The sequence below is a fragment of the Urocitellus parryii genome, chromosome 1, assembly GCF_045843805.1.
Source record: "Urocitellus parryii isolate mUroPar1 chromosome 1, mUroPar1.hap1, whole genome shotgun sequence".
Classification (NCBI taxonomy): Eukaryota; Metazoa; Chordata; class Mammalia; order Rodentia; family Sciuridae; genus Urocitellus; species Urocitellus parryii.
The window spans coordinates 55,410,824-55,437,613 of record NC_135531.1 but is presented as its reverse complement, the minus strand read 5'-3'; the positions used below and the strand labels follow the sequence as shown (position 1 = coordinate 55,437,613).

The 26,790-nt window shown below is 39.0% G+C and overlaps 1 protein-coding gene and 1 non-coding gene across 2 annotated transcripts in view; one reads left to right on the top strand and one right to left on the bottom strand.

Moving 5' to 3' along the window:
• The window catches only part of Ocln (occludin), a 53,479-nt gene that overhangs the window by 7,794 nt on the left and 18,895 nt on the right, over positions 1-26,790 (bottom strand). The window contains exons 4-7 of the mRNA XM_026390853.2: positions 24,708-24,869; positions 9,119-9,267; positions 5,885-6,100; positions 2,070-2,241 (exon numbers count right to left, since the gene is read on the bottom strand). Coding sequence (XP_026246638.1) covers positions 2,070-2,241; positions 5,885-6,100; positions 9,119-9,267; positions 24,708-24,869 — 699 coding nt within the window. The remainder of the gene's footprint in view (positions 1-2,069; positions 2,242-5,884; positions 6,101-9,118; positions 9,268-24,707; positions 24,870-26,790) is intronic.
• Positions 11,271-11,380, top strand: LOC113184253 (U6 spliceosomal RNA). Its single transcript, XR_003300966.1, has one exon. It is a non-coding gene; the product is annotated as a U6 spliceosomal RNA (small nuclear RNA).

Below are 26,790 nucleotides of genomic sequence, written 5' to 3'. Positions count from 1 at the left end.
GAGTAGAGGTAGGGGATTGAGAGAGAGAGAGGAGGGATGGGAAAAGGGAGGAACTCTGGAATGAAATGAACAAACCTATGTCCATAAACAAATATACCACAATGAATTTCACCTTCATGTATACCTATAAAGCACTAATTAAAAACCAAAAAGTAGAAGACAACCAGTAAAGTAAAAGGAGAAAAGGGAGAGGGAGGAGGGTAGGGAAAGGGGAAGTACTGGGGACTGAATCAGAGCAAATTATATTCCATGCTTACATAATTATGTCAAAATGAACCCAAATTATGTATAATGTACTAATAAAAAATATGAAAGGAAAAAAAGTAGATTTAAACAATAACCACAAACTTCTTTTTTTTTTCCTGGTATGGAGACTGAACACAGAGGCATTGTACCACTGAGCCACATCCCTAGCCCCTCCCCATTTTTTTTTTTTTAACTTTGAGATAGGGTCTTGCTAAGTTGACAAGACTGGCCTTGAACTTGTGATCCTTCTGTTCAGTTTCCAGAGTCACTATAAACTATTGCTCAACAAAAGCAAGAAATAAGCAATGCTAGAATATATTTTTTAAAAAGGATAAGATGGGGCTGCGGGTGTAGCATACTTGATTAGTATGCATGAGACCCTGGGTTCTACCCTTAGTATAAAAGGAGGAGAGGGGAGGGGCCACAAGGATAAAGAATATCCAAGAGTCATAGGAAGCAATTGAAAGAGTTCTCAGTGGTTAAAACTGAAAAATTTTAACCACAAAATAAATTCTATTAAATCATAACTCAAAGTATGAAAAAAATACTCACGAATCCACACTTACATCAAAGATAAAATTAATTAACAAACAGATGGGAGACAGACTAGTCTCTTTAAAGAGTGACATATCTATATAAATTTCAGTATCCATACAAAATGCCATATAGACAGCTTAAAAAGAAAAAAATAAGCTCAGTATGGTGGCACACCTGTAATTCTAACTAAAAGGGAAGCTGAGGCAGAAGGATTAAAAGTTCAAGGCCAGCCTGGGCCACATAAAGAGACCCTGTCTCAAAATAAAAATGGCTGGGGGTATAGCTCAGTGGTAGACTGCCCCTAGGTTCAATCCTCTGGGATGGAGAGAGGGAAAGAAGGAAGGTAAGAAGACAGGCAGGCAGGCAGGCAAGAAGGGAAGGGTGGGAAGGAAGGAAAAAGAGACAAAAAGATTAACTTTATATGGACCAACACTACCTTAACTGGGTGATCAAGGGAAAAATAGTTAATTATTTTACTCTTGAGTAAGAAAGGAGGAAAGATAAAAGATGATTCTGTACTAGAGACTATATGTGCCTACATCAGTCCCTCATAAGGAGGATATGCTAACAACTAGTATTGTGGTGACAAGAATTTTTTGGAGATAGGATTTAAGGTGATATATTTTTCTATATACATTTCTGTATTAAATTTGGAGGGTTTTGTTTGCTTGTGGTACTGAGGATTAATCTCTAGACCTCACACAAGTATTCTACCACTGAACTATATCCCAGTCATTTACTTTTTTATTTCAAGATGGGGGTCTCACTAAGAAACCAAGGAGCCTTGAATTTGTGACCTTTCTGCCTCAGCCTCCTAAGTAGGTGTGATCACAGGCATGCGCCACCATGCATAGCTCTGTATTTTTTTTAATATTTATTTTTTAGTTGTAGTTGGACACAATACCTTTATCTTATTTATTTTTATGTGGTGTTGAGAATTGAACCCAGGGCCTCACACGTGCTAGGCAAGCACTCTACCTCTGAGCCACAACCCCAGCCCTCTGTATTGAGTTTTTTACAGAAAGTATACATTATGTTTACAAGTAGAAAAAAATAATCTGGCTATTTTCTTTTAAATAGAAAGGAGTAGAGGTACATATAATATGATTTTATAACTCTTAGTACAATCAACAATTTGGAAAAACTGTCATCCAAAACTCATTTCAACTATGAAATTGTGTTTTAGCAAAAAAAAAAAAATATCAACTTTAACATAAAGGATGCTATTTCTCCATAGATTAGAAATCAAATTCTATGCAATATATAAATATCAGGTTTGAATTTACCATGTACTCTTCACTTTCATCTCTATAGTCATCCAATTCTTTATCTAGACGAGAGAGTTCTCTATTGACCTCGTCAAGTTCTGCTTGTAAGCTTTTGTATTCCTGCAGGCCAGTGTCAAAATTTCGCTTGTAGAGTTGTCTTTGTTGATCTGAAGTGATGGGTGGATATTCCCTAAGAATTAAGAGAGAAAATGACTACATATTTATCCTTAGCAGACGTAAGATCAGTATCCTTCAAAGATAATAAAGCCGGTAGACTACAGAGAATGACTTTCCCTTGTTTACTTTTTTCTTTTTTTTTTTTTTTAATGGGGGGAGGGAGATGGGATACAATATCTTCCATTAAGAATGATGTTACTTTTTGGGCTGGAGCTCTGGCTCAGCAGTAGTGCACTTGCCTGGCATGTGTGAGGCACTGGGTTCGATTCTCAGCACCACATATAAATATATAAATAAAGGTCTGTCAACAACTAAAAAACAAAAAAAATTTAAAAAGAAAGATGTTACTTTTTATATTACTGCTTGTGGTTTTTCTCTCATGAGTTTTAAAAATAAAGTAGAAAATCAGTTATGAAATTTAAGGTCCAAGTCATAAAAATACATTTGCTTTTAACCCAAAAATCACATGATAATGGTTGTGTTTATTGTCTTAAAATAAATTCTGGAACCCAAAGCCTGTTTTGGTCACTGCAGCAGCACAGTGGCTTACTAGGAGTGGCTGCTTCCTACTACTACCTACAGTCTTCAGGCTGGGTTATTTAATTATTTTTGGTCTTGTTTTTCCTAAGTGGAAATAGCATATTTTGTATTAAATATAAATGTCCCAAGGGACTAGATAGAAACCAGGGTCCTGATCCCAAGGCAGCTGTGCTGAAGAAACTTCCAGCACTTGCCTTGTTCCCCATCCCTCTTTGAACCATCTACAGTGCAGATCTGGGGGGAAGGGATGTAACCATAAAAAAATCCTAAAATGACAAGGGTCTATTTAGTAGCTTTGGAAAGGTGCCCTTACCAAGTGTTCTAGAAGGGATGGGTGGGTCTTCAGGGACCCCCTGTACTTTTCAGACTCCTAAAATGAGCCATTGGTTGTTTTCTTACCTTCCCACTGGCCTCAAGAGAGCCAAGAAACTCACACTGCCCTGTCTTCCCCCCAGTTCCACAGGTGAAGGTTGGTAGTCTAGCTTCCTAGACTTAGAAAGATACTATTTTAATTTTTGTGAGGCTTTGTAATAAAATGGTACATTTCTATTAAAAAAAGAAAAGAAATAGTATATTTTGTTCTTTTATTATAAAAGTAGATATTACCCCCCCCAAAAAAAAAAAAAAAAAACAACATGCTCATGTAAAAACATGTGCTCAAGAACACAGCCCTTGGGGCTAGGGTTGTGGCTCAGCAGTAGAGCGCTCGCCTGGCACGTGCGAGACCCTGGGTTCAATCCTCAGCACCACATAAAATAAAAAATAAAAAACAAGTGAAATAAAGGTGTTGTGTCCAACTACAACTAAAAAATAAATATTAAAAAAAAAATTATAGCCCCTGGGACAGAAATCCCTTGTTTCTCCTTTGCTAGCAAAGCAATAAAACTTATTTCTTTTTGTCAAAATCGTGTCCTCATTATTGGATTGGCATGGGGGACAAGGGCTAAGTTTTCAGTAACAAATTGAGGACCCAGATGGGACCTGAGAGCAGCTCCTACTCCAGTTTTCTTTCAAGATTTGGCACTCCAAGCAACCCTACTTCCATGAGGAAGAAGCAAGGGGGCTGGTGAATTTCTTGAGAGCAAACTGCTGGAGAGTTAGGAGATGGTTTGCTCCATCTTGGTCCACTTTGAGAAAAAGGAATCTGAACCCAGTGAAGTTGTAACACCCTTGGCCATCTGCATGATCCCTGCCCTATGTATGCCTTGTCTAGTCACCTGCCAACAAACACCATGGACCTCTAGACTATCCTGATGCCAAATACCCTTAACTGTCCATGTCCTACCTGACAGAGAACAAGGCCTTCGGGTCACTTCCCCTACCTAACTTCACCCTCTCTCAACAGAAAGAAGCTTGGAGATGTTGACACACATTTTTCCTTAGAAATTGACAATGGGGAAATGTAATAGTGGTTCACTTTATGGTTTGAATATAGCATTTGCTATTCTGCTACTGCAACTTATTTTTTAAATGGACATGTTTCTTTCTCTGCCTCTCTTCCTCCCTCTCCCTAGTCTTTTGCTCCTTAATCTCAGGGAAAAAAGGATTACCCTTCTTCCCCATCCTAGGTAGAGGTATTTGTCCTTGAGCACACCCCCACCACAAGAATGAAGTAATTCAGATGTGGGGGTGGCACCAGAAGAACTAAAAAATGACTAGCTCATCCAAATAATAATGAATTACAACTCTGGGCAGAGAACATTTGGAATGTAGCCTGTGAATCAGCGCTTTAAAAGTTCCCTATTCCCTCTGATGAGCAGAATCACAGTATCTGAGACAGGAGTCCCTGTGTTTCTCCTTCGCTAGCAAAGCAATAAAACTTCTTTCTACTTTTTCTCAAAAAATAAGTGAATAGGGGCTGGGACTGTAGCTCAGTGGCAGAGTGCTTGCCTAGCACATGTGAGGCACTGAATTTGATCCTTAGCACCACATAAAAATGAACAAATATAGATGGACAGAATGACTTCATTTTAACTACAATTTTTAAAAAATGAGTAAAAAAACGTGCTCATTGGACAAATAATCTGGCAATTCATTACTGTATCAGGAAAACAAATTCTGTCATCACTTATCTCTCTGAATATACTGCAACCCCTTGCAAATGAAGATGATGCTATCAACTCATGACACATTGAGGAAAATACTCTGAATTGTTTATCCTAATATGAAATTTCACGTTCTAAATCTAATAGTTTACTATTTTCATTTTTCATGGGGGGAAATTAATGATTTGATCAAAAGGGAAACAAAAAATTTAGGATTTCTGAGTTTTCAGTTAAATCATCTATAATACAAGTTAGGCAAATATTTTACAGCTAGATGGCTGAAGCATGTCAAAAAAACTCTTGGGGGAAGGAGAAGATGAGGTGCTAGAATCACTGGTGAGCAAGGGATTTCGAGCTATCCCTGTCCCACCTGCCCCTACTAAAACCTGGAGAAGCAGTGTTTTCATAAACCACCAAGCACACCACAACTGATTCTGCCTGGTGTCCCAATCCCCAGAACACTGGGGCAAGAAAAGGTTTTGCACTCTGTCCATGTGTACCTAGTGATGGACTAAAACCAACAGTGACACAAGTTAACCACAACATTGGCCAGAACTCTATAAACTATTACTGCAATTGTTTACAAAACTGTTTGCCCGAGTTCTTTGGATTAACCTTTAAAAGAAACTCTGGTTTTTATCATGAAAGTTTAATTTAAGGGGAATTGCTAAAGGAAAGCCACAACACACTCACTGATCTGGGCGGGAATTTTATAATCAGTAAAACAGAATTCCTTTATACTTTTTTTTTTTTAACTTGAAAAAATCTCTCTTGGGTGATTATTGTTAGGGGACACTGGAGGAATTCACCAGCCATTTTGTGGGGAAGTTGAAAGTGTGTTTAAGACATGATTACAGTCAAGCAATTGCCTCCATTTCCATCTAAGTTACAAAAAAGGCACTAAGGAAAAACACAACATAACACAACACAAAAAACTGTCTCCAGTCCTCATTGGCAAAGAATAAAATCACACCACAGAACCCAGTACCAGAAGCAACAACTCCAAACCTGGCTGGCCACGTTGATATTCAGGACATGCAAGTGGCTGTAGGAAGAGGAGAGGGACTCTACCTGATCCAGTCCTCCTCCAGCTCATCACAGGACTCTCCACCCGTCGTGTAGTCTGTCTCATAGTGGTCTTGCTCTGTTCTCTTGGGCTTTCCTGCTCTTCCCTTAGTGGGAGCCCTTTTTGAAGGTGTCTCTAAGTTACCACTGCTGCTGTAGCGAGGCTGTCTGAAGTCATCCATGGGTGAAGTGAGGGGAAGCTCCTGAGCCACTTCAGGCATCCTAAAACAGAGGTCAGTGTTCAGTGGCCACTGAGTACACTACAGCTCGGCCAGTATATCATAACCACAAAGGGCAGCAATAACAAGCACTCAGCAATACTTGCATGCAGACACAGGCATTCAAGGGTTTACATGCTCAGCACTGAGCAGATGCCTGGCTTGCCGCATTCGTTATGGCACTCTCTCAGGATCCTCTGATACACACCAGCAGTTCTTAAGGTCTGACACGGGTTGGAGGGGGGATTTTAAACTTCTAAGTAAAATGGATCTCAGATTTCATTTCAAGCTGATCTTAAGAGGTGTTTATCTGCCTCGTGCCAGGGACTTGCTCTATAAAAAGCTGTCAGGAAAATGATGATGATGGTGATTTTGTACAGGTTCTTCCAGTTCCATGAAATGTCACGTGGGGAAGAGGATGTAGCTTATCTGACTCTCAGAGATAAGCTCTTTGTAATATTAATTTTATACCACCATATAATAATTCTCTTTTTAAGATAAAATTTTGAAAACCTAGAAATGATTTAAAACCTTAAAACTACAAATCTTTATATTGAAATGAATGAAAGAGTTCATTAAATATTCTTTTAAAAAATGCTATGTTAATCTTGAAGCCAGATAGAATGAATGGAAGGATTACCATTATACTTATTATTTTTCTAATGCAATTATTTCTTCTTGCATGAGAAATTGAATTGCATATACTGTTCCTGCCACCAGCATGAAAACAAGCCTAACACAAGAATAAAATACCAAAAGCTGGGGCAAACATAAACTACTTCTAAGCAACAGAAGTACAAAGTCACCTTCCTCTGTGGTAGAAGGGCAAGAAAAAAAAAATGAAAAGATCAAAGAAAGGGCTGAGACTTTCTGAGTATAAGTCTGGCTATCCAAACCAACTATTGAAAATGTCAAAAGAAAATTGTTTTTCTTCCTTCCTACTGCTTCCAACTCACAGAAGTCACAATTTTGAGCTTTATCTTCCAGGCTTACCATTTTCCAGGTGATTTCTCATTGTTATCAGAGTCTGAGATTTCTAATCTCACTTAATTTCTTGCAGAACCCTAAAGTTTTGGAGAATGTGTGTGTAGTTGGGGGTGGAGATGGTATTTATTTTTTCTTTGTAAATGTATTCAGGTATCAAGGTTTTGTATGCTATGTTAATGCTAGTCCTAGTAGAGAGAAAATGTGACTTTCTCCCTGAGTCAATGATTAACAAGTTCCCAGATACTCTGCCAAGAATTAGCTTCTGTGCTTCTTGCTTTGGGGTAGAAGATAAAACTTTTTGAATGCAGTGGGTCTACTTGAGAGGTAGGGAACAGAGAGGGAAGAAGGTAAAGGGCAAATGAAATGAAAAAAGGGAAAAAACATATAAAGCAAGTGTCTTGGCCATAATTTTATGATATTAGTTACTAATATTATAAATCTTTGACCTTGAAAGTTTTCCACCTCTCCTTTTCCTATACCCTTTAAAACACTACGTAGTAACATACCTGTTTTTAGCATGAAAGCTAAAAACAAAATACTTAGCAAGAGAAGTATATATAAATTCAGAATTATGGATGGGGTTGGGGGTATAGCTCAGTTGGTAGAGTGCTTGTCTAGTATGCACAAGGCCCTGGGTTCAATCCCTAGCACCACCACCACCACCAAAAAAAAAAAAGAATCATAGAATATGTATAGACTAAATAACCTTTAAACCTACTTTTAGATACAAGTCATATTAAGTCAAAATACATACAATGCATATGAGATAATCAGCCCTGTACTTCCCAGCTACCTTTTTCACTCAGATATTCTCAACCTTACTGGGTCATCAGGTCTGGAGGTTGGTTGACCCTTTTGTAGATTTGAATTAATCCTTATTCCCATACATACTCCTTCACATGCCTTTGCTGTTCTTATTTTGGCCTCTCAGTGTAGTTAAGCACTTTCTTCCACCTTTGTTTTGCCATGTCTATGAGAACACAGACTTCGTATACCCAGGAGCACTTGGCTCAGTATTGTACAGCTATTCAAGATAATTACTGAAAACAGATGCACAAGAATCCTCCTTTTCAGAAGACACACAGTATCAGTGAAGGAAAAGAAACAAACAATACATGATCAACATCAATACTACAACTCTTAGAATGATGTTCATGATATATGTGATATTTCAGAGTTGCCACCATAATTATGAAGCATATCTAAACCTTGCCCCTACAATATGAAGGACTCAGCATGGTAAATGAGAAATCAGATGCTGTGGTTTGGATATATGGTTTGAGTGTGTCTTCCAAAAACCCATGTATTGGAGGCTTGGTCCTTATTGTGGCGACGCTATGTAATGTGGAAACTTTATGAGGGGTTAAGCCTATTGGAAAGTCTTTAGAGATCACTAGAGCTAAGCTGATGCCAGTGCCATCCCCTTGACCTTTCAGAACTGTGGGCTAAATAAACCTCTTTTCTTTATAAAGGTAGCATGCTTGAGGTATTTTGTTACAACAATGAAAAATGATTAATACACCAGAAATCTGAATTCAAATGAAACTTTCTAGTTTAATAAACATGTATGTGGGTAGGGTTAATCGACATTCAATTTTTCCCTTCCATTCAAGAGATTTAATAACTATTGTCAAAAAGAGAAACTGAGAATTATACTTAGCATTATACTCAGTAACTTCTTTCCACCCTCCCCTAAACTTCACAATTAGAAATAGTAGCAAGAGCATACAGAACCACATTTCTAGAGTGAAGACCACAATGTAGGTGCTGAATTAAATCACCAAATAAAAAAACACATTTTCAACTTAGAAGAGGAAAAGGACCTCATTCTCCCCATCCAAATCTTTCAAGTCATATTTAGGTCTCTACCAATAAAGCAAAGATCATTGTAATACAAAAGAAAGATCAGTGTCTGGTTTTTATGTGTACTGTTGCATATTTTTGAAGGAAGGTGGCACAAAAAAAATTAATTTTCAATATATGCTAATACTCATTTGTAGACCCATTCTATCAAAGTAAGGGAGATTCAACTTACGGTGGTGTTGACTTATAGGAAGACTCTGGATACGACCGCTTGCCATTCACTTTGTCATTGGAAGAGTACACCATGGAACTATCAACTCTCTCCACGTAGTCAGATGGGGGTGGAGGTATGTCTTGTGTGCCTGCAGACACATTTTTAACCTAAAAAACAGCCCCAAGAAATATAGTTGTTACTATACCCTATAATTTAAAGGGGAAACAAAATTATCATATACATAAAATTTCTAATATTTATTTGGGTCATTAAAAACTTGTAAGGATTGCTGTTTTGTTATCAGCATTAACAATCAATTCAGTATTTTTCATAAACACATAAAGTGCAATTGTTAGTTTGAATAAGACCTAAATGCATTATGAAGTAGGAAAAATCCTGCCTGATTTTTATCTGGATATAATTAGGTAGAATAATTATCCATGGTCATTGTTCCACCTCCACCCCACCTCCACATTAGGAAAACCAAGCTTGTCTATCAAGGCTAGTTCTGAGTCAGGGCAAGGAAAATCTGCATTTCTAACAAGTTCTCTGGGTAATCCTGTTGCTGCAGTCTGAACACTGTACTTGGAAAATCACTGATCTAGGACAAAGGACACCAGCTCTTAATCCATTCATCCCTAAACATGGAATGTTAAAACACAGAAGAAATTAAGCAACTCAAAATTATTTCCGAGACAGTTCTTTGAAGAAGAGATTTGTGTGGGCATGGTGGCACACGCCTGTAATGCCAGTGATTCTGGAGGAAGTTGATGATTAAATGACATGACAGGGTGCCTCAGGGGTATCTCATTTACCACAATGCCTTCTGAACACAGCTCAGACTCCTAATTCTAGATTCTAGAATTAAGGCCATTGAGCCCAATCAAAGAATTTGCTTAACAACTTTCAGGAAACAGCAGATGTATAAATGAATTATTTTGCTATTATAAACCTTTGCAATTAGGTTCAGCTTCAATGCAGTGTATTTCTCTGCAAAACACACACACACACACACATACACACACACACACACACACACACACACACACACTCTCTCACACACACACTTCTTGGGCTTTCCACTCTTCAAAGCATTAAAAGAAGGGTAAGTACCTCTCTTATCATTGAAACATCACACACCCAAAGATGTTATCCACTCCTCAAAGTACACAGAGGTTTTCTAGACTATTTAACACTCAGAGTCAGAAAGGAATGGGATCATTTCCCTCTGAAAGTGGAATTTGGCAGTAACTGCCAAACCAGTGGGTGGGTTTCCAAGGAGTGTACTCAGATCCCACCACAGGGGGGACCAGATGGGAACCATTCCTGGCTCCCACTGAATTCCTTTTAACAGAACACAACACCAAGCTCCACAGGCAAATGTTCCAAGCCAAAGGCCCATTCTTAATCCAAGTCTTCATAACTTAAAGAGACTTCCTTTTCTTAAAAATCCATTTTCCACTTCAGGTCCTGGCTTCCCCTCTAGCGGCAACTTTTAAGTGAATGGGCAGGCAGGGGTCCTTTTAGAGATTTCTTAGCACCTGGGCTGCCCTTCCCCCTTTCTTTGCCAGCTCTGCATTCACTGGGCTTTAAGACTTGGCTCAAGTGCCAGCACCTCCTATAAGCCTTCAAATCAAGTTCCTGCTGGGTGAGGCACTAACCTGTCCAATCTCCCCACACCTGTGCCTACAAACCTCCCACCAGAGCAAGTGCCAAACAATTGCTTGCTCACAGCCATGGCTTGTTCACTTATCTCTAACTTTAGTAGACAATGGAGTGTTCTTAGCCACCACTGTGACTGCTTACAATACTAAACTGACAGGTCATTTACTAGGCACAACTTTACAGGTATTACTCCTTTTTCAGAAATGAGGAAGTTCTGGCTCAGGGAGATGGACAACTTTCCCAAGGACCTAGACCTAGTAAAATTGGTCATATGGCCAGTCTCCTACTTCCCTCTTCAAGTCTCCAAAGCTCTGCACAATGCCTGGGCTGATCACTGATCTGTGTCTACCTCGTGTATACCTAAGCATCTTATCTACAGCCACTCTGAACTGACCTTTATTTATGCCACTGTCAGCAGAACTAGACTAACGTGACCACCAGCTCCACCCTCCAACATAGATCTTAGTCACACCTTTTTAATACATGTGCATAAAGTTTAAAGGCAGTGCTTGCTTCAGTAGCACATATACTAAAATTGGAAAAATACAGAGAAGGTTATTAGCATGGCTCCTGTGCAAGGATGACTCCCAAACTCATGAAGAATTCCAAACTTTAAAAAATCCCCACCCAGCTGTGATCCTAGATTCAAAGAAATAATCAACAGCATTTCTTCTCAAAAGGAGCTTAAGAATGATACAGAGGCAAAATGTATTTATAAGAACAGAAGGAAGATAAATGTTTTTCCTTTTTAATGCTTTACTCCTCAAACTAAAATATTACTTTTCCTCTCTCCCACTTCATGGTCTGAATGCAAAGTGAACATAAACCTAATACTATTGCTTTTGGAGGACAGTAGAAGCAAATGGAGAGGCCAATGCAGAGTGATTAGGTATTAGTAATTTATGGAAGGAGTCCCAGCCTGTATTTCCTATGAAGAGATAAGGCATTCCTGAGTTTCATTGTTATTTTTGGCAGGATCCCCAGCTGACAAAATGGTGGTTCTTTAAAGGAAAAAAAGAAGAAGAAGAAAAGAATTACCATTCTAATTGTCTCAGTAACACTCCCATTCCCCATCTAGGATAGAATGCAGAATTTCGAACATGCTAGGCAAACATTACAACTGAGTCACATCTCCAGTCCTTGCAGTAAATCCTTAAAGATTTAGAACCTGAGAAAAATAACTAGGCTTCATTCTGCACAGTAAATGATGAACATTTTCCGTTAAGTAACTTGTATAGCCTTAAGAAATTAAGGCAGAAGGATGAAAATTAAATTTTAAAAGGTTGTCTTAAACTGAGTATGAAGGGTGAAGAAAAGTTTGAATCAGTTCTCCCCAAAGCCAAATGATGAACTTTCTGCTCTGAAGCAGGGGGAGCCACAGGCTGACCTCAACCTCCTATAGAAGAGCCTTCAAGCCTGGAAGAGACTCCAGTGCTGAAGGCTTCTGGCTTCCACAGGCATGTGGAAATCCACTCGGCAGAACCCAGCTAGCCCTTTGCTGGGATCTGCTTCAGGAGTTCCTGGCGCCACTCTCCCCACTCAACATTTAAACTTTACAAAGGCAGCAGAAAGACAGACATGCTGGGACTGTGGGAGTGGAAGAGTGGGGGAGAATACATCAAGCCAACCAAAGAATGCCTCAGACTCACTCGAGAGTAAATTCAAAAAAGGACAAGCACTCAAGCTGGCCATATTTGAGGAGTACTAACCACTAATTTAAGGGGAAGATTTACTAAGACTCATATTCCAATCAAAAAAGAACTAAGCGCCTCTGAAATGTCAAAATTAAACGAATATGTTTTCAGAATATCTACATATGAGGTAATTATAATAAGGGCAAATTGTCACTCAAAATTTAATTACACTTATTAAGAGGGTTCTGATTTTGTCATGTGTGGGGAAAAAAATCTTTGTAACAACATCTAATACTACTCTAACCTCTTTGGAGAGTTACTGAAAACATGTAAATCCCAGTAGGCTGCCAAAGAAAAACAAAGAGGACAGCTCTGCTTTAGAGAGCTCAGTGCTCTCCAGACACCTACCAGTCTTCTGCCTTCCTCACAGGACCCAAGAGGAAGCTATAGAATCACAGGTGACTCCCTTCCCCCACCTGACTTTCTGAAGTCAGAAGAGGATGTAAAAAGGTCAAGAAAGTTTTAGGTCACTTTGAAAAAAAGACTTTCTCTAGCAAAACAAAGTTTGCAAGAAACACTCACCCCTATTGACATTAACTTCCTGTCACTTGGAATTAGTAAAAGCAAAAAGTTGCCATTAGCCCAGGCTGGTGGTGCATGCCTGTGATCCTGGTAACTTGGGAGGCTGAGACAGGAGGATCTCAAGTTCAAAGCCAGCCTCAGCAATTAAGTGAGGCCCTAAGCAACTTAGCTAGACTTTGTCTCAAAAAAAAAAAAAGAACTGGGGATTAGCTCAATGGTTAAGCACCCCTAGGTTCAATCACTAGTACCAAAATAAATAAATAAAGAGTCTGGCTAGAGGTACACTCAGCTGGTCTGGTAATGTGAGGAACCATCCACTTCTAAGAAGTAAAGGAAAGTTCCTCTGTTGAGTATCTACCATGTGCCAGGCAAAGGCTAATTTGTTTATTCATCACAATTGCCCAGTGAGATAGGATTATCAGTATTTTCAGATGGGAAATAGAGCCACTAAGTTAAATTAACTTGAAGGTCACAGAGAAAGTGATATGGTAGAGAAGAATTTTAACCCTGGATTATCCAACTCCAAAGCCAAGCTCTTTCTAGCAAAACGAACTTCCACTTCAGAATTAAATCATGGCATAAGGAAGCCCCTACAGCTAGGTTTTCTACTTTCTGTAACAAAGAGTATTATTATTATTATCATTTGTCTTAAATTCCTTGCTGCAACCTGAGAAACCCCTATTTATCTAATTATGTGAAAGCAGCTGTCCACACACAGTTGCTATGAATAGGGTAGATGCTTTGTCACCAGGTGCCTTTGTTGGGTTCAGGGTACAGGAAGACTACCCTCAGGAGGTTAACAGAAAGGCTTTCCTGCCTGCTAAATGGAGAAATACCTTGGGCAGAAGGAAGAAAAGGTTAATCTCAAAGTATCATCTCCAGTTTTACAACCAGCCCATCCCACTTCCATCAGCCACAGGCCCTTGTACTAAGGGCTCAATGCAAGTCGTCCAACTTGTTTTTCCTGTTTTCTGGTGCTTTACACCTGCAGATGTTCACCTCCAACAAAAGCCTCAAAATTAGGGAAAATTCTCTTAGTCTCTTTTTCCACCTTTGGCCACCAGAAAGCAAATGCTCCCAAAGTGTCACAAATGAAAAGATAATGGGCCATGTTTGAACAAGTCTGATTAAGTTAGTTTGCTCAGATGACAGTGAGGACTTCGAAGCATGCTGCCCCCAACTGCATGCTGGCCAAAGAAAAAGTAATATATGTAAAGCCACAATGAATTCTGAAGAATCAATAGGGTTTTAGAGCTTGGGAAATAAGTGAGGTGGAGAAACCTTATATTCACAGAACAAACCTCAATTATCTTATTTGAGGCCCCTTGCTACAGACATGGAAATTCTGGAGAAGAATGCACTCTAGTTTAATACACTTGTGCCTCATGCCACACCTCAACAGGTATGCAGAAAGCCATGAAGTCCTTAGAGCCCAAGCAGATATCACCTGCAGTTCCAAACCCTCTTTAGTTTACTCCAGTCTGGTATACAAAGTATACCATCATGTAAAAGGGCTTCGTGCATACAACAACTCATGCAATACAAGAGCACAGCTGGACTCCAGGAACAGTGGTTTTAAACAATATGCTCCCTAGACCAGCAACAGCAACACCTGCTCAGTCAGACCCACCCCAGCCCAGCAAAACAAAGACTCCCCATCAAGCTCTTGGGGGTGGGGGGATTCTAATGTTGGCAAAGTTTCCAGAGCCACAGATACAGACACAATTCTTCTCTATCTGGCAAACAAGTGGTCTGTGTTTAGATCATTGTACCTATACACATAGTTAAGCTTAGAAATGCTACCTCTTGGTGCTGGAAACTCCTGCTTTCAGAAAGCTCCAGCCCAAACTCATTCTTCTTCAATAAACTCTAGAATAGCATTCTCTAAACAAACTTAGCTATTTTATCAAAAGATGAAAACCAAATTTTATTTAGAACATATTAAATGTTCTGTTATTTCTTTCAATTAAGGTCCAATAAACTGGCTCTCAGGAAACCCTGAACTGCTCTCGCATCTCTCTCCATTCACAGTGGTGCTGGAACAGTCAGGGCCTACTATAATCCACCTGGGTGGTTTTGAAAGTGAACAGGAGGCTTCCACTCTGGTCCATTTTGTTTATTAGAGGCCACAGATAACAATGTAATCTTGCCTATATATTAAAGAATGCCTGTACAAGTTGAAAAACATTTATTGGTGGAATGTGATGGACATTATTATCCAAAGTACATGTATGAAGACACAAATTGGTGTGAATATACTTTATATGCAACCAGATATGAAAAATTGTGCTCTATATGTGTAATAAGAATTGTAATGCATTCCATTGTCATATATAAATAAAAAATTAAATTTTTTAAAAAAGAAAAACATCTATACAAGTTTCATTAGAAGTCTGATGCTAATTACCCAAACCACCCTGTAGCTGGACCATTAACATCTCTCTCCCTGTGTGCATCTGTATGCAGGGGGAGATAACATGCACAACCTGCCTATACCTTTGAGGAAAACACTTATTCTTAATGTAAGCTTGTAGCTAAATGGGTAAGAGTAAGTTAAACTCCAACCAATGTTATATGTATAGTTACATTTTGGATACTTTTACCCAAGCTCACTTATTTAAGTTCATCACTGCAAATACCAACAATTACTACTGTAGCTAAAATTTATTGACTGTGAATATATTACGTGCTGGCCCTGTTCTTTACTTGCATATTCATGGATGGAACATTTATTTTTCCCATTTTCAGGAAAGTAATCTATTAAATGAACAGCCAAAACTGCCCTGGAGTAAAGTAAAACCTTCATCAGAAGTCAAGGAAACCAAAAGCTATGTAGGCTGACCAAAATGACGAGATCCAAGTTGCTTAGCGGAGATCCTGTCCCATCTGTACACTTGTGATTTTTGTTTTATTTTTAGCTTTTCTGCCAAAAATATTAAGTTGTGAAGCTCAAACCCAAGTCAACCTGATGTCCTACACTGGAAAAGGCAGTGAGTAAACAGAGTCTAAACTCATCTGTCACCACTGGCTAACTGTTATCTTACTACTGTAGTGAGTCTACTCAGATCTCCAGCTTCCTTTGTGTGAGTTCAGAGAGGCAAATCAGATGACCTCACCCCAATCTCACTCTTAGATCCTCTTTTTTTGTGTGTTTGTGTTGCTGAGGATGGAAACCAGTGCCTCACACATGCTAGGCAAGCGCTGCACCACTGAGCTACAGCCCCAGCCCTCAGATCCTTTCTTTTACTTTACTGCAACTTAATTAGGCACACCTAAAACTGAAGCTCTTAACTTTCAATTATGACTTCACCCGAATACTGTAGATATCAATAAAAACTAATCTCAAGCACATAAGTTTTATAATCAGTCCTTAATATTGACTGTAGAGATTATATGTTTTTCCAAAGCCAGGCGCCAGTTTCTGTATATTTAAGCTCTAAAAATGCAGATGTGGTAAAGGAATTTGAACAGAAAGATTAATATGAATTATAGGGCTGAGGTTGTGGTCAGTGGTAGAATGCTGCCTAGCACATGTGAGGCACTGGATTTGATCCTCAATACCACATAAAAATAAATAAAATAAAGGTATACATACATGGAATATGATATATACACATATATACATATACACATATATACATATACATACACACACACACACACACACACACACATATATATATATGTATGAATTACTCATCTCCATGGACTCAGAGGTGTTAGTCCCTCCCAACTCAGTTCTGGCACCCACAGCTGAACAATCCCACATCTGGTATTCTCAATTGCTTAGACCATAGTCCCTTGACCTTATGAGAAACCCAGCTCAAGCAGACAGAAAGAGATTTTTTTTTTTTTTCCCTGAGATAGGGCCTCACTAAGTTGCTTAGGATCTCACTACATTATTGATTGTGGCTTTGAACTTGTGATCCTCCCGCCTTAGCCTCCAGAGACACTGGATTACAGGCGTGTGCCATTGTGCCTGGCTCAGAAACTCATTTTATTATTTTTTTATACCTCTATTTGTTTATTTTTATGTGGTGGCAGGGATTGAACCCAGTACCTCACACATGCTAGGCAAGTGCTCTACCACTGAGCCACAACCCCCGCCCCTCAGAAACTCATTTTTAACTGTTCAATTTGCACTTTGAATGTAAACTTGGTCAGATGACCAGATTATCAAAAACAAGGGACAACTACAGTTAATTCATGCAACATATTTATAGTACATGAGGTTTACACAGCACCTTTTTCTCGAAGTCATTTCCTCATTCCATACAGTTAACTTTGGGAAGACCATATGCCAGGCTATGTGAGGGGAACCCTGGCCACAGTGGATCAGTGTAAGGATGGTCACCAGATCCACATGACTCTGACCCACATGATTCAAGGTCCCTTCCCAGGCCAGTGTCAGATGAAGCACCAATATGAAAATTCTAGAGTGCTAATTGGCTGCTTCCTGCTTGTGTTCCCTGAGAGAAAATAAAGACTACCCAGGCAGAAAGAAAGTCAAGGTGAGAAAGCAAATCCCAAGGTCCTTTAAGTCCTTGATTCTAGTTATTCCTGAAACAGTCACCATCCCTGTCTTCTAAGGCTAAGTTGTTTCAACTCTTTCTAGGATTTCAAAATCTTGCACATAAATTCCTCTTTTTCACCTATTTCTGCCACCTGTAACTAGAAGAATGTCTATTTATTTATTTATGGTACCAGGGATTGAACCCATAGGTGCTTAACCTCAGAACCACATCCCCAGTCCTTTTTAATATTTTATTTAGAGATGGGGTCTCACTGATTTGCTTAGGGCCTGGATAAGTTGCTAAGGCTGGCTGTGAACTCACAATCCTCCTGCCTCAGCCTCCTTAGCCACTGGATTACAGGCATGTGCCACTGTGCCTGGCAAGAATGTCCATTAAAGTGACATCAAAATTCTTTTTGTAAGGTCAGCTATTTTCCTTTCAATATCCCCGTCAGACAGACAGGATAATTTCACTGTTTGTATCCATTTTCTCAGATGCAGCTCACATTAGTCTTGAGAGGCAGACAGAATAACACTGGCTAATATAATGGATAAGGAAACTGAGACCCATAGAGTTTAATCAGCTTGCAACAAGTATCGGCATCAGTGCTATTGTCCCTATATTAGGCACTCTCTCCAAACAAACTTCCTTGACATATTTTTTGGTTAAAAATATCACAAATGAGCTGGTAGTGTAGCTCAGTACTAGAGCCTTGCCTAACACATGTGAGGCCCTAAATTTAATCCCCAACACTACAAAAAAAAAAAGTACATCCATTAGAGGTAAAAAAGACAGTGTTATCCACAAAGAATGGAAAAAAAGAGGGAGTATTAACAATCCCATTAGGCTTTTTAAGAACTAATAGCTACAAATGAAGGCTATTCTTTGCCTACATGATGCACAAATCAGGCAAAGCTTAGTTTTTGGCCTGGTAACAAAACAACCTAGACAATCACTCAGTGTAAAGGGTTTGTACTTTTTTTCTTTTTTTTAAATGGGATCTTGCCCAGGCTGGCCTCTGCATCCTGCATTCAAGAGATCCTCCTGCCCTAGCTTCTAGAGTAGCATGAACTACAAGGGGCACACTGTGCCTGCCCCAGGGTTCTGCTGTTATAAACACCTCCGTGATACAATTAAGACAATGAATGGTAACTCAGGAGGCTGAGGCAGGAGAATCACAAGTTCAAAGCCAGCCTCCGCATTTTAGCAAGGCCCTAAGCAACTTAGCAAAACACTGTCTCAAAAAATTAAAAAAGGACTGAGGATGTGGCTCAGTAGTTAAATCCCCTAGGTTCAATTCCCAGTACCAAAAAGAAAAAAATTATTTATTTACTTAGCAATGCTGGGGATTAAACAGAGAACCCTCCTCATAATAGGCAAGCAACGTGCCTGGCAATGCAGTTTTTAGTAATCCCAAAGTTCATCAACAGGAGAATGGATAAACTGTTATGGATGTTACAAAATAGAGATCAGACAATAGTGACACCAGGTAGATCCCATCTACCTCCAACAACACATTCTAGAGATGAAGAAGCTGAGGCAGAGATATGAAAAACCTTGTCAAGTCTCCCAAAAGTAACTGGCAAGGTAGATCATAAGCCAGGCAGTTTGGCTCTGGTCTAGAGCCCCTCTGCTCTACTGTACTGAATTTGTATATGTGATTAGACACCTAGAGTTAGAGGTAGGGGGAAGCAACCACCCAACATCAATTAGAACCTTCTTTCAGAATGACTGAATTGGTAGAACAAGGTCTCAGAACGTATTAAGTCAATAATTTTATAAGAAAAGAAACAATCTAGAAGGATACAAATCGTTAAGAAAGGCCCCAGCAGAAAACTGAAAAAGAGGGAGAACACTTTTCATTTTTTCCCCTCACTTTTTTCTTATATTATTTGCATTATGTCACAATAAATTAGTATTGCTTTTATACTAACAACTTCTTACAAACCACCACAACAAAAGCCATTAGTCAATATAGCTGAAACTGAAAAAACCTACTAAGCAACAACATGGGTTGGCCAAATACATGTCTGTAATAGAATGCTACTAGCAAATACGCAGGAACATAAATTTCACATCCCCAGGCCAAGTATACAGAATTTTGATCATATAATGGAGTATAAGAAAAATTCTATTCCCTCTAGTTACCATTCTGGTATATTTTGTTTCTCTTTTCTTTTGGGGGGGAGGCGGGGGGGCGGGGGGAGGCCATCCTGGGGATTGAATCACACATACTGGGCAAGCACTCTACCAATGAGTTACAGCCCCAACCCCTTATTTTTAATTTTATTCTGTGATTTTAGGGGCTGGGATGTGGCTTAGTGGTAGAGTACTTGCCTCGTATGTATGAAGCCCTGGGTTCAATCCCCAGCACCAAAAACAAACAAAAACAAAAACAAAACAAAAAAACCCTCCATACTTACAATCATATTTATTGGAATTGGGGATCGAACCCAGGTCTTCACACATGCTTAGCCAGAGCTCTACAACTGAACTACACCTCCAGCCCCTAAAGCACATTTTTTTAAATCTGGGGAAAATAAATAGATCTGGGGTTTTATGGGCATAACAAAAAATAAAGATTCATAATTTTAAAAGAACCTTAGAAGATTTAAAATACAACTGAATTGGTAGGCATTTATGAGTGCCTATAAAAGACCAGGTTAACAAACAGTGTGCAAACATGGCCTGTTTATACAAAAACAAAGTACCCAAAAAAGGGAGTGGGGGAAAACAACTAAAAATCCCTGCAGAGAAACCATTGTGTTATGCACACTGGGGCAGGAAATTGCAAGTTTTCTCAGATATTACAAAAGGGATAAAACCTGTTTAAAACTCTGAAATCTCAGCTTTTGACATGTCTTTGCTGGGGAAGGAGATGTGATCTTAAAGCCATTAAAAGTCCAGAAGAAAGGCAATATTTAATATGGTAGTACATTTCTGGACCTATCCCAACTTGTAAGGAGAGAGTAAACTAACACTGAGAAGCTCCTTGTTACTTTAGCTTTTCTTTTTGTTTTGGTATTGGGGACTAAACTTTACCACTGAGTTAAATTTTTGGGGGGTAGTGCTGGGGATTGAACCCAGGGCCTTGTGCATGCAAGGCTAGCACTCCACCAGCTGAGCTATATCCCCAGCCCAAGTTAAATCCTTTTTATTTTGAGAGAGGGCCTTGCTAAATTGCTAAAGCTGGCTTCAAACTTGCAATCCTCTGCCTCAGCCTCCCTAGTCACTGGGATTATAGGTGTGCACTACTGTGCCCAGCTCTCCATTAATTCTTTCTTCTCCCTCAACAATCAACCATGATTAACTATGTGAAGAGTCTCTTGCCTTAGCATTCCACAAATTTGTGTGTGTGTGTGCATGGTGTAGGGTGGGTGGGGTATTCTGGGAACTGTACTCAGGACCTCACTCACACATGTCTAGAACCAAAGTTTTACTCTGCACACAGCATAAGTAGTTAATTCTAGATTTTTTTGGTTTTGGTTGGGGGTGGGGGGATACCAGGGATTGAACCCAGGGGCACTTAACCAATAAGCCACATCACCAACCCTTTTATTTTTTGAGACAGGATCTTGTTAAGTTCTTGGGGCCTCTCTAAATTGCTAAGGTTGGCCTTGAACTTGTGATCTTCCTGCCTCAGCTTCCTGAGTTGCTGGGATGACAGGCATGCACCATCACACCCAGAAATTCTAGATTATTTTGATGATACTAATTTCTAAAAAGAAGAAAATCACTGATGCACTCCACGATCACAGATTTCAGATGTAGGGTTACATTTGCAGTGGGACAGCCCATGACCACAGTGAAACCAAGTTCAGCAGAAAAGTGTAGAATAGCAGAGAAATTAAGAATAATGGCGGGGGGGGGGGGATGTAAAAAAAAAAGAAAAAATAATGGGCCTCCTGTGATGTTGAAATTAAAGAAGGGGAATTTTGATATTGAGTTCAGCAACAAGAACTCGGGCAGCCAAGGGGAGAATAGATGGCTACAACATCTCCAAATCATATTATTTCAAATAGAGTTTCTAAAGGCAAACTGAAAGAAGAGGGAAAAAATAAAGAATCTGCCTAATATTAGGTTATCACAAAAAACATAAATTTGGGAAGTCACATATCTGTTCTTCAACAGGTTATTAAGTTTCAAGAAATGAAAAACATGTTACAGGACTGGGGTTGTAGCTCAGCAGTAGAGCACTCACCTAGCATGTGTGAGGCCCTAGGTTTGATCCTTAGCTCCACATAAAAATAAATAAGTAAAATAAAGGTATTATGTCCAACTACAACTAAAAAATAAATGTTTAAAAAAAAATGTTACAGACAGAACAATGAAGCTTTCAAGAAACAACTCATAAACTATCAAATTTCCAGGAATTCAGAGGAAGTTGTATAAAAATGATGCCTTAGCCAGGCATGGTGGTGCACACCTGTAATCCCAGCAACTAGGGAGGCTGAAGCAGGAGGACCACAAGTTCAAGGCCAGTCTCAGCAACTTAGCAAAGCCCTAAGCAACTCAGTGAGAGATCCTGTCTAAAAATAAAAAAAATCTTAAAAGGGCTAGGGATGTTACTTAGTGGTTCAGTGCCTTGATTTCAATCCCTGGTACCAAAAAAGGAAAAAAAAAAAAATGATGCTGTTTTCAAAAAAATTTTAAGTAATACATAAAAAAAATCATTCATATTTATTGGGTACTATATGTGATATTTCATTACAAGGACACTGTTTAAATCAAGGTCAACATTATCTCAGGCTAGGGTTGTGGATCAGTGGTAGAACACTTGCCTAGCATGTGTGAAGTACTAGGTTCCATCCTCAGTGCCACACACACAAAAAAATAACTAGATTAAATTAAAAATAAAAACACTATCTCCTCAAAAATAATTTCCTTCCTTCCTTCTTCCCTTCCTTCCTACCTCCCTCCCTCCTGCCACCTCTCTCTTGCTATCTTTCTTTCTTTCTTGTGTGGCACCAGGAATTAACCCAGAGATGCTCTACCACTGAGCTACATACCTGAGTCCTTCCACACCCCCTACTCCCAAGACCAGGTCTCTCTAAAATGCTGCATGCTCGCCTCAAACTGCAATCCTCCTGTCTCAGCCTCCAGAGTCATGGGATTACAGGTATGTTAACCATTCCCAGCTTGAAAATAATGCCTTTTAAAAAAAAAATTTTTTTTTAGTTGTAGTGTGGACATACTACCTTTTATTTATTTATTTACTTACTTACTTACTTATTTTTTTGTGGTACTGAGGATCGAACCCAGTTTCTCACACATGCTAGCTCACATACTGCTGAGCCACAATCCCAGCCCGAAAATAATGTCTTTTTAAGAGCCATTTTCTTCAGTTTGTCATTATCATCGCCATGAGTTACTACAGCTATCTTTTGCCACATTATCAAAAGCAGATAGAACTAATTAAAGTTTCATGACAGTAAGCTCAGGTGAGAGGACAAAGTTCACTGGGACTCTAATATTACTGGCACTGGTCTCCCTTGAGTCGGGATTTTTTTTTTTTTTTTTGTCTCTCTCGAAACCTTAAGTAAACAAATACAACAGCCAGTGAAAATAGACACACCCAGAAACTCTGAGTGAAACACTTACTTCATAGTTCACATCAGACTGTCCTATTCCATCTATAGATGGCCTTGTCTGAAACAAAAGATGGCAAGAAAACTCAACCTCACACTTCACCCTTAAAAGGGGAATGAAGGAGGGCTTTCCTGGACACAGACCTTCATCCAGGTGGCAAACACATGCCACACTCATCTGGCTTTCCTGTTTTTTGCTTTATTTTTTGTTTTATTTGCTTTTTGTTTTATTTTGTTTAGGCTCCTTCATTAAATAGTTCAGTTACTCATTTGGCAGATACTTTTGGACCAAGGGACTTTCTGGGCTTTCAGTAAAGCTGGTAGGATTACTAGTATATACTAAAACTAGAACACCAGTAGGACATGCCTGAAATACCACCTACACCGGAGAACGTCAAGTTCCAGGTCAGACTGGGCAACTTAGCAAGCCCCTGTCTGAAAATAAAACTTTAAAATAGGGCTGGCAGCATGTTATATAAACCCTTTCTAATTTGCAAAGATTTTGTCAGGAATGTTTGCATCTGTATCTATTAGGACTGAACTGGTATGTAATTTCTTGTACTGCCTTAATCTGGCTATGGGTAACAGTGACTTCATAGAATGAAGTGTAAAGTGTTACCTTCTTTCCATTTTGGAAGAGTTTACGAATAACTGTTAATTTTTAATTAAATAAATGGTAGAATTCACCAGTAAAACTAAAAGAAAGAAAAAAAAAACAGGGCCAGCAGTACAGCTCAGTGGTAGTTCACTTGCCTAGCATGTTCAAGGCCCTGGGTTCAATCTCCAAACAAAATAAAACAAAAAACAAGTCTTTAATCTCTCTTTGTGGAACAGAAGTATTTCATAGATAACTATCAGTATAGAATTAGTCACTGTGGTTTGTCATGCTTCTATTCATGTAGAAAGTTTAAAATCCTCCCAACTGGACTGGAGATGCAGCTCAGTAGTGGGGCACTTGCCTAGCATGTGGGGTTCCACCCCAGGTGTGGTAGTAGCCAACTGCTACTATTCCAAAACACCCTTGCCAATCTTGACTCAAGACAGCACCCAGGGTGATATTATTTCCTTCAAAGTGAAAGGCAGAGAAACAAAAAGGGGGTAGGAGGAAGACATTGTTTTTCTTTTGCAAAGATCAAGCTCTTTCTACATGATTTCTTTAGAAGTCACTTCTTTTCAGATACTAGACCTGTTCCTTGAAAATGAAAACCTTTTTGGGGGGAGAGGGGAGAAGTAGGGTACCAGGGATTGAACTCAGGGGTACTCAACCACTGAGCCCATTCCCAGCCCAATTTTGTATTTTATTAAAGACAAGGTCTCACTGAGTTGCTTAGTGTCTCAATGTTGCTGAGGCTGGCTTTGAGAGATCCTATCTTAGCCTGCAGAGCTGCTGGGATTACAAACATGGGCCACTGCACCCAGCTGATTTTTACCTTCTAGTAAAACAGTTGCCATTTAACCCATCCTTTCACAGTTCCAAGTAAAATGAAAAGCAACAACTTTTGCAATATACACAGACAACAATTCTAAGCACACAGTTTAACCAAATACCCAAAATTTAGAGTCAGAAACCTGGGGGTTAATAAAAGATTCAAAGTTTTGTTTTGTTTTTTTCCTTTACACTTACCCATTCTTCCACATTGGGTGGCTGCTCCTCATAAATGTGTTCTTTGTCCCACAAAATATTGGACTTGTCATACCGGTCCATCTTTCTTCGAGTTTTCACAGCAAAGAAAATTATTAAAGCAAAAGCCACAATAATCATGAATCCTAGCACAATGGCAATAGCCTAAAAAGGGATTTGAAGACATTGCAGATTAATTTTTATTGCTTAATTAATTACAATCTGCCCTCTACAAGTTAAAATCCTTATCTACCCTAGGACCTACTAAATATTTATGGCTTAATGGATACAATGCTGAAGCAAAACTAACCCACACCCACTAGGCTAAGGCTGGTAAAGCATGCGCATGCACTGCTTGACAAAATCCTCAGAATGTACTTAACCCATTCAGTCCCAAGCTTTCAATTCAGTGACAGTTTTAACAAAATTGACACAGGTGCATTGAAATAAGTTGGAAATCATAATCTAAAGCTGATACATATTATTACATTAATTAATCAGATTAAAATTAATTACAATTTATATATTAACATTATTCTATTATAGTTCTTATGCTTAATATTAATTAATATGATTAATTATATTTATACTTAAATTTTTGTAGGTGTTTAACATCTGGGACAATGGACAAAATGGCTTAAAGCTAGGTATTCTCATCACCCTAGTTTAGAGCTGTAGAAAACTAGTTCTAAAGATTGCCCATGTAGGAAATGTTTTGTTGTTGTTGTTTTTAAATTTCTTTTTAGTTGTAGTCGGACACAATACCTTTATTTATTTATTTTTATGTGGTGCTGAGGATTGAACCCAGCACCTCGCACATGCTAGGCAAGCGCTCCACCGCTGAGCCCCAGCCCCATCCCCGGGAATGTGTTTTTATAGACAGTTTTGAGAATGGCCAGTAAAAGGAATTACAAATATACTTCTAAAGGGCTGGAAAATGCTAATCTCAAAAGTAGCTTTAAGTACCCAATTGTGCTTACAATCCTGTTCATAACACATGTTTGGCAAACATTTTTACACAGAATGTAAATTTTAGTGCATAGAGGATCTGTATAACCATAAATGATCAAGACATGGATCCTGCCAAGCGCAGTGGCACACACCTGTAATCCCAGCTACTCAAGAAGTTGAGGCAGGAAGATTGAGAGTTCAAAGCCAGCCTCAGCAATTTAGGAAGGCCCTAAGCAACTCAGCGAGACCCTGTCTCAAAATAAAAAATATAAGGGCTGGGGATGTGGTTCAGTATTTAAACGCCCCTGGGTTCAATTCCCAGTACCAAAAAGACATGAATCTAATCAAACCATAAATTTGAGCCTTGAATTAAAGGTTCCTTACGTCTGACAGATTCCTGTTTTCAGAGTCTCATATACGTACTAGAAAGGGCCTTGTGACAAAAAACTTCGTATTCTGGATGGTTCTTTCTGTATCTGATAACTATATTAAGCGGTGTGCTGGACTGGGAGCCACTTGAGGTTCAGGCAGGTACCAAGTCTCTGTCCTGGTTATCTACTAAAGGGTAATAGAGGCTCACCTTTCAGCTACCCATCTGACATCCTTTTACAAAGAATATAGGTTTCAAATAAAGGGATGGGAATGTGATAAGACAGGAGTACCAATTCCAGAGCTAGGTCTGAATGGCAGCAACAAACATTCAGAAATACTATATTTGCAGAGAAAATATTCAGTCTTCAAAATAAAGATAGACAGTTTCTGGAGAAAGTCTAACCCTAAAAGAATGACTCATTCAGGTAAAAGAATGGGAATTCCTAAGATAGTGTAAGGAGGAAAAAAAGAAAACAGAAACAAGAGATGAGTAACTCGGGGAAATATTTCAGATGCTAATATAATTAGGATGATTCATTGTTACTGAACAGCAGGGTTCTCAACCTCACCTGTAAATTTGATCTAGAGAGACTCTGAAAACTACAAAACATTTAAAAAAAAACTGAAGGGAATTTACGTAAACGGAGAGACATTCTATGTTCATGAACTGGAAGACTTATCATTATAAAGATGACAAAATTCCCAATGATCAATCTACAAATTCAACACAACTCTTCCAAATCCTAGCAGAATTTTTTGCAGA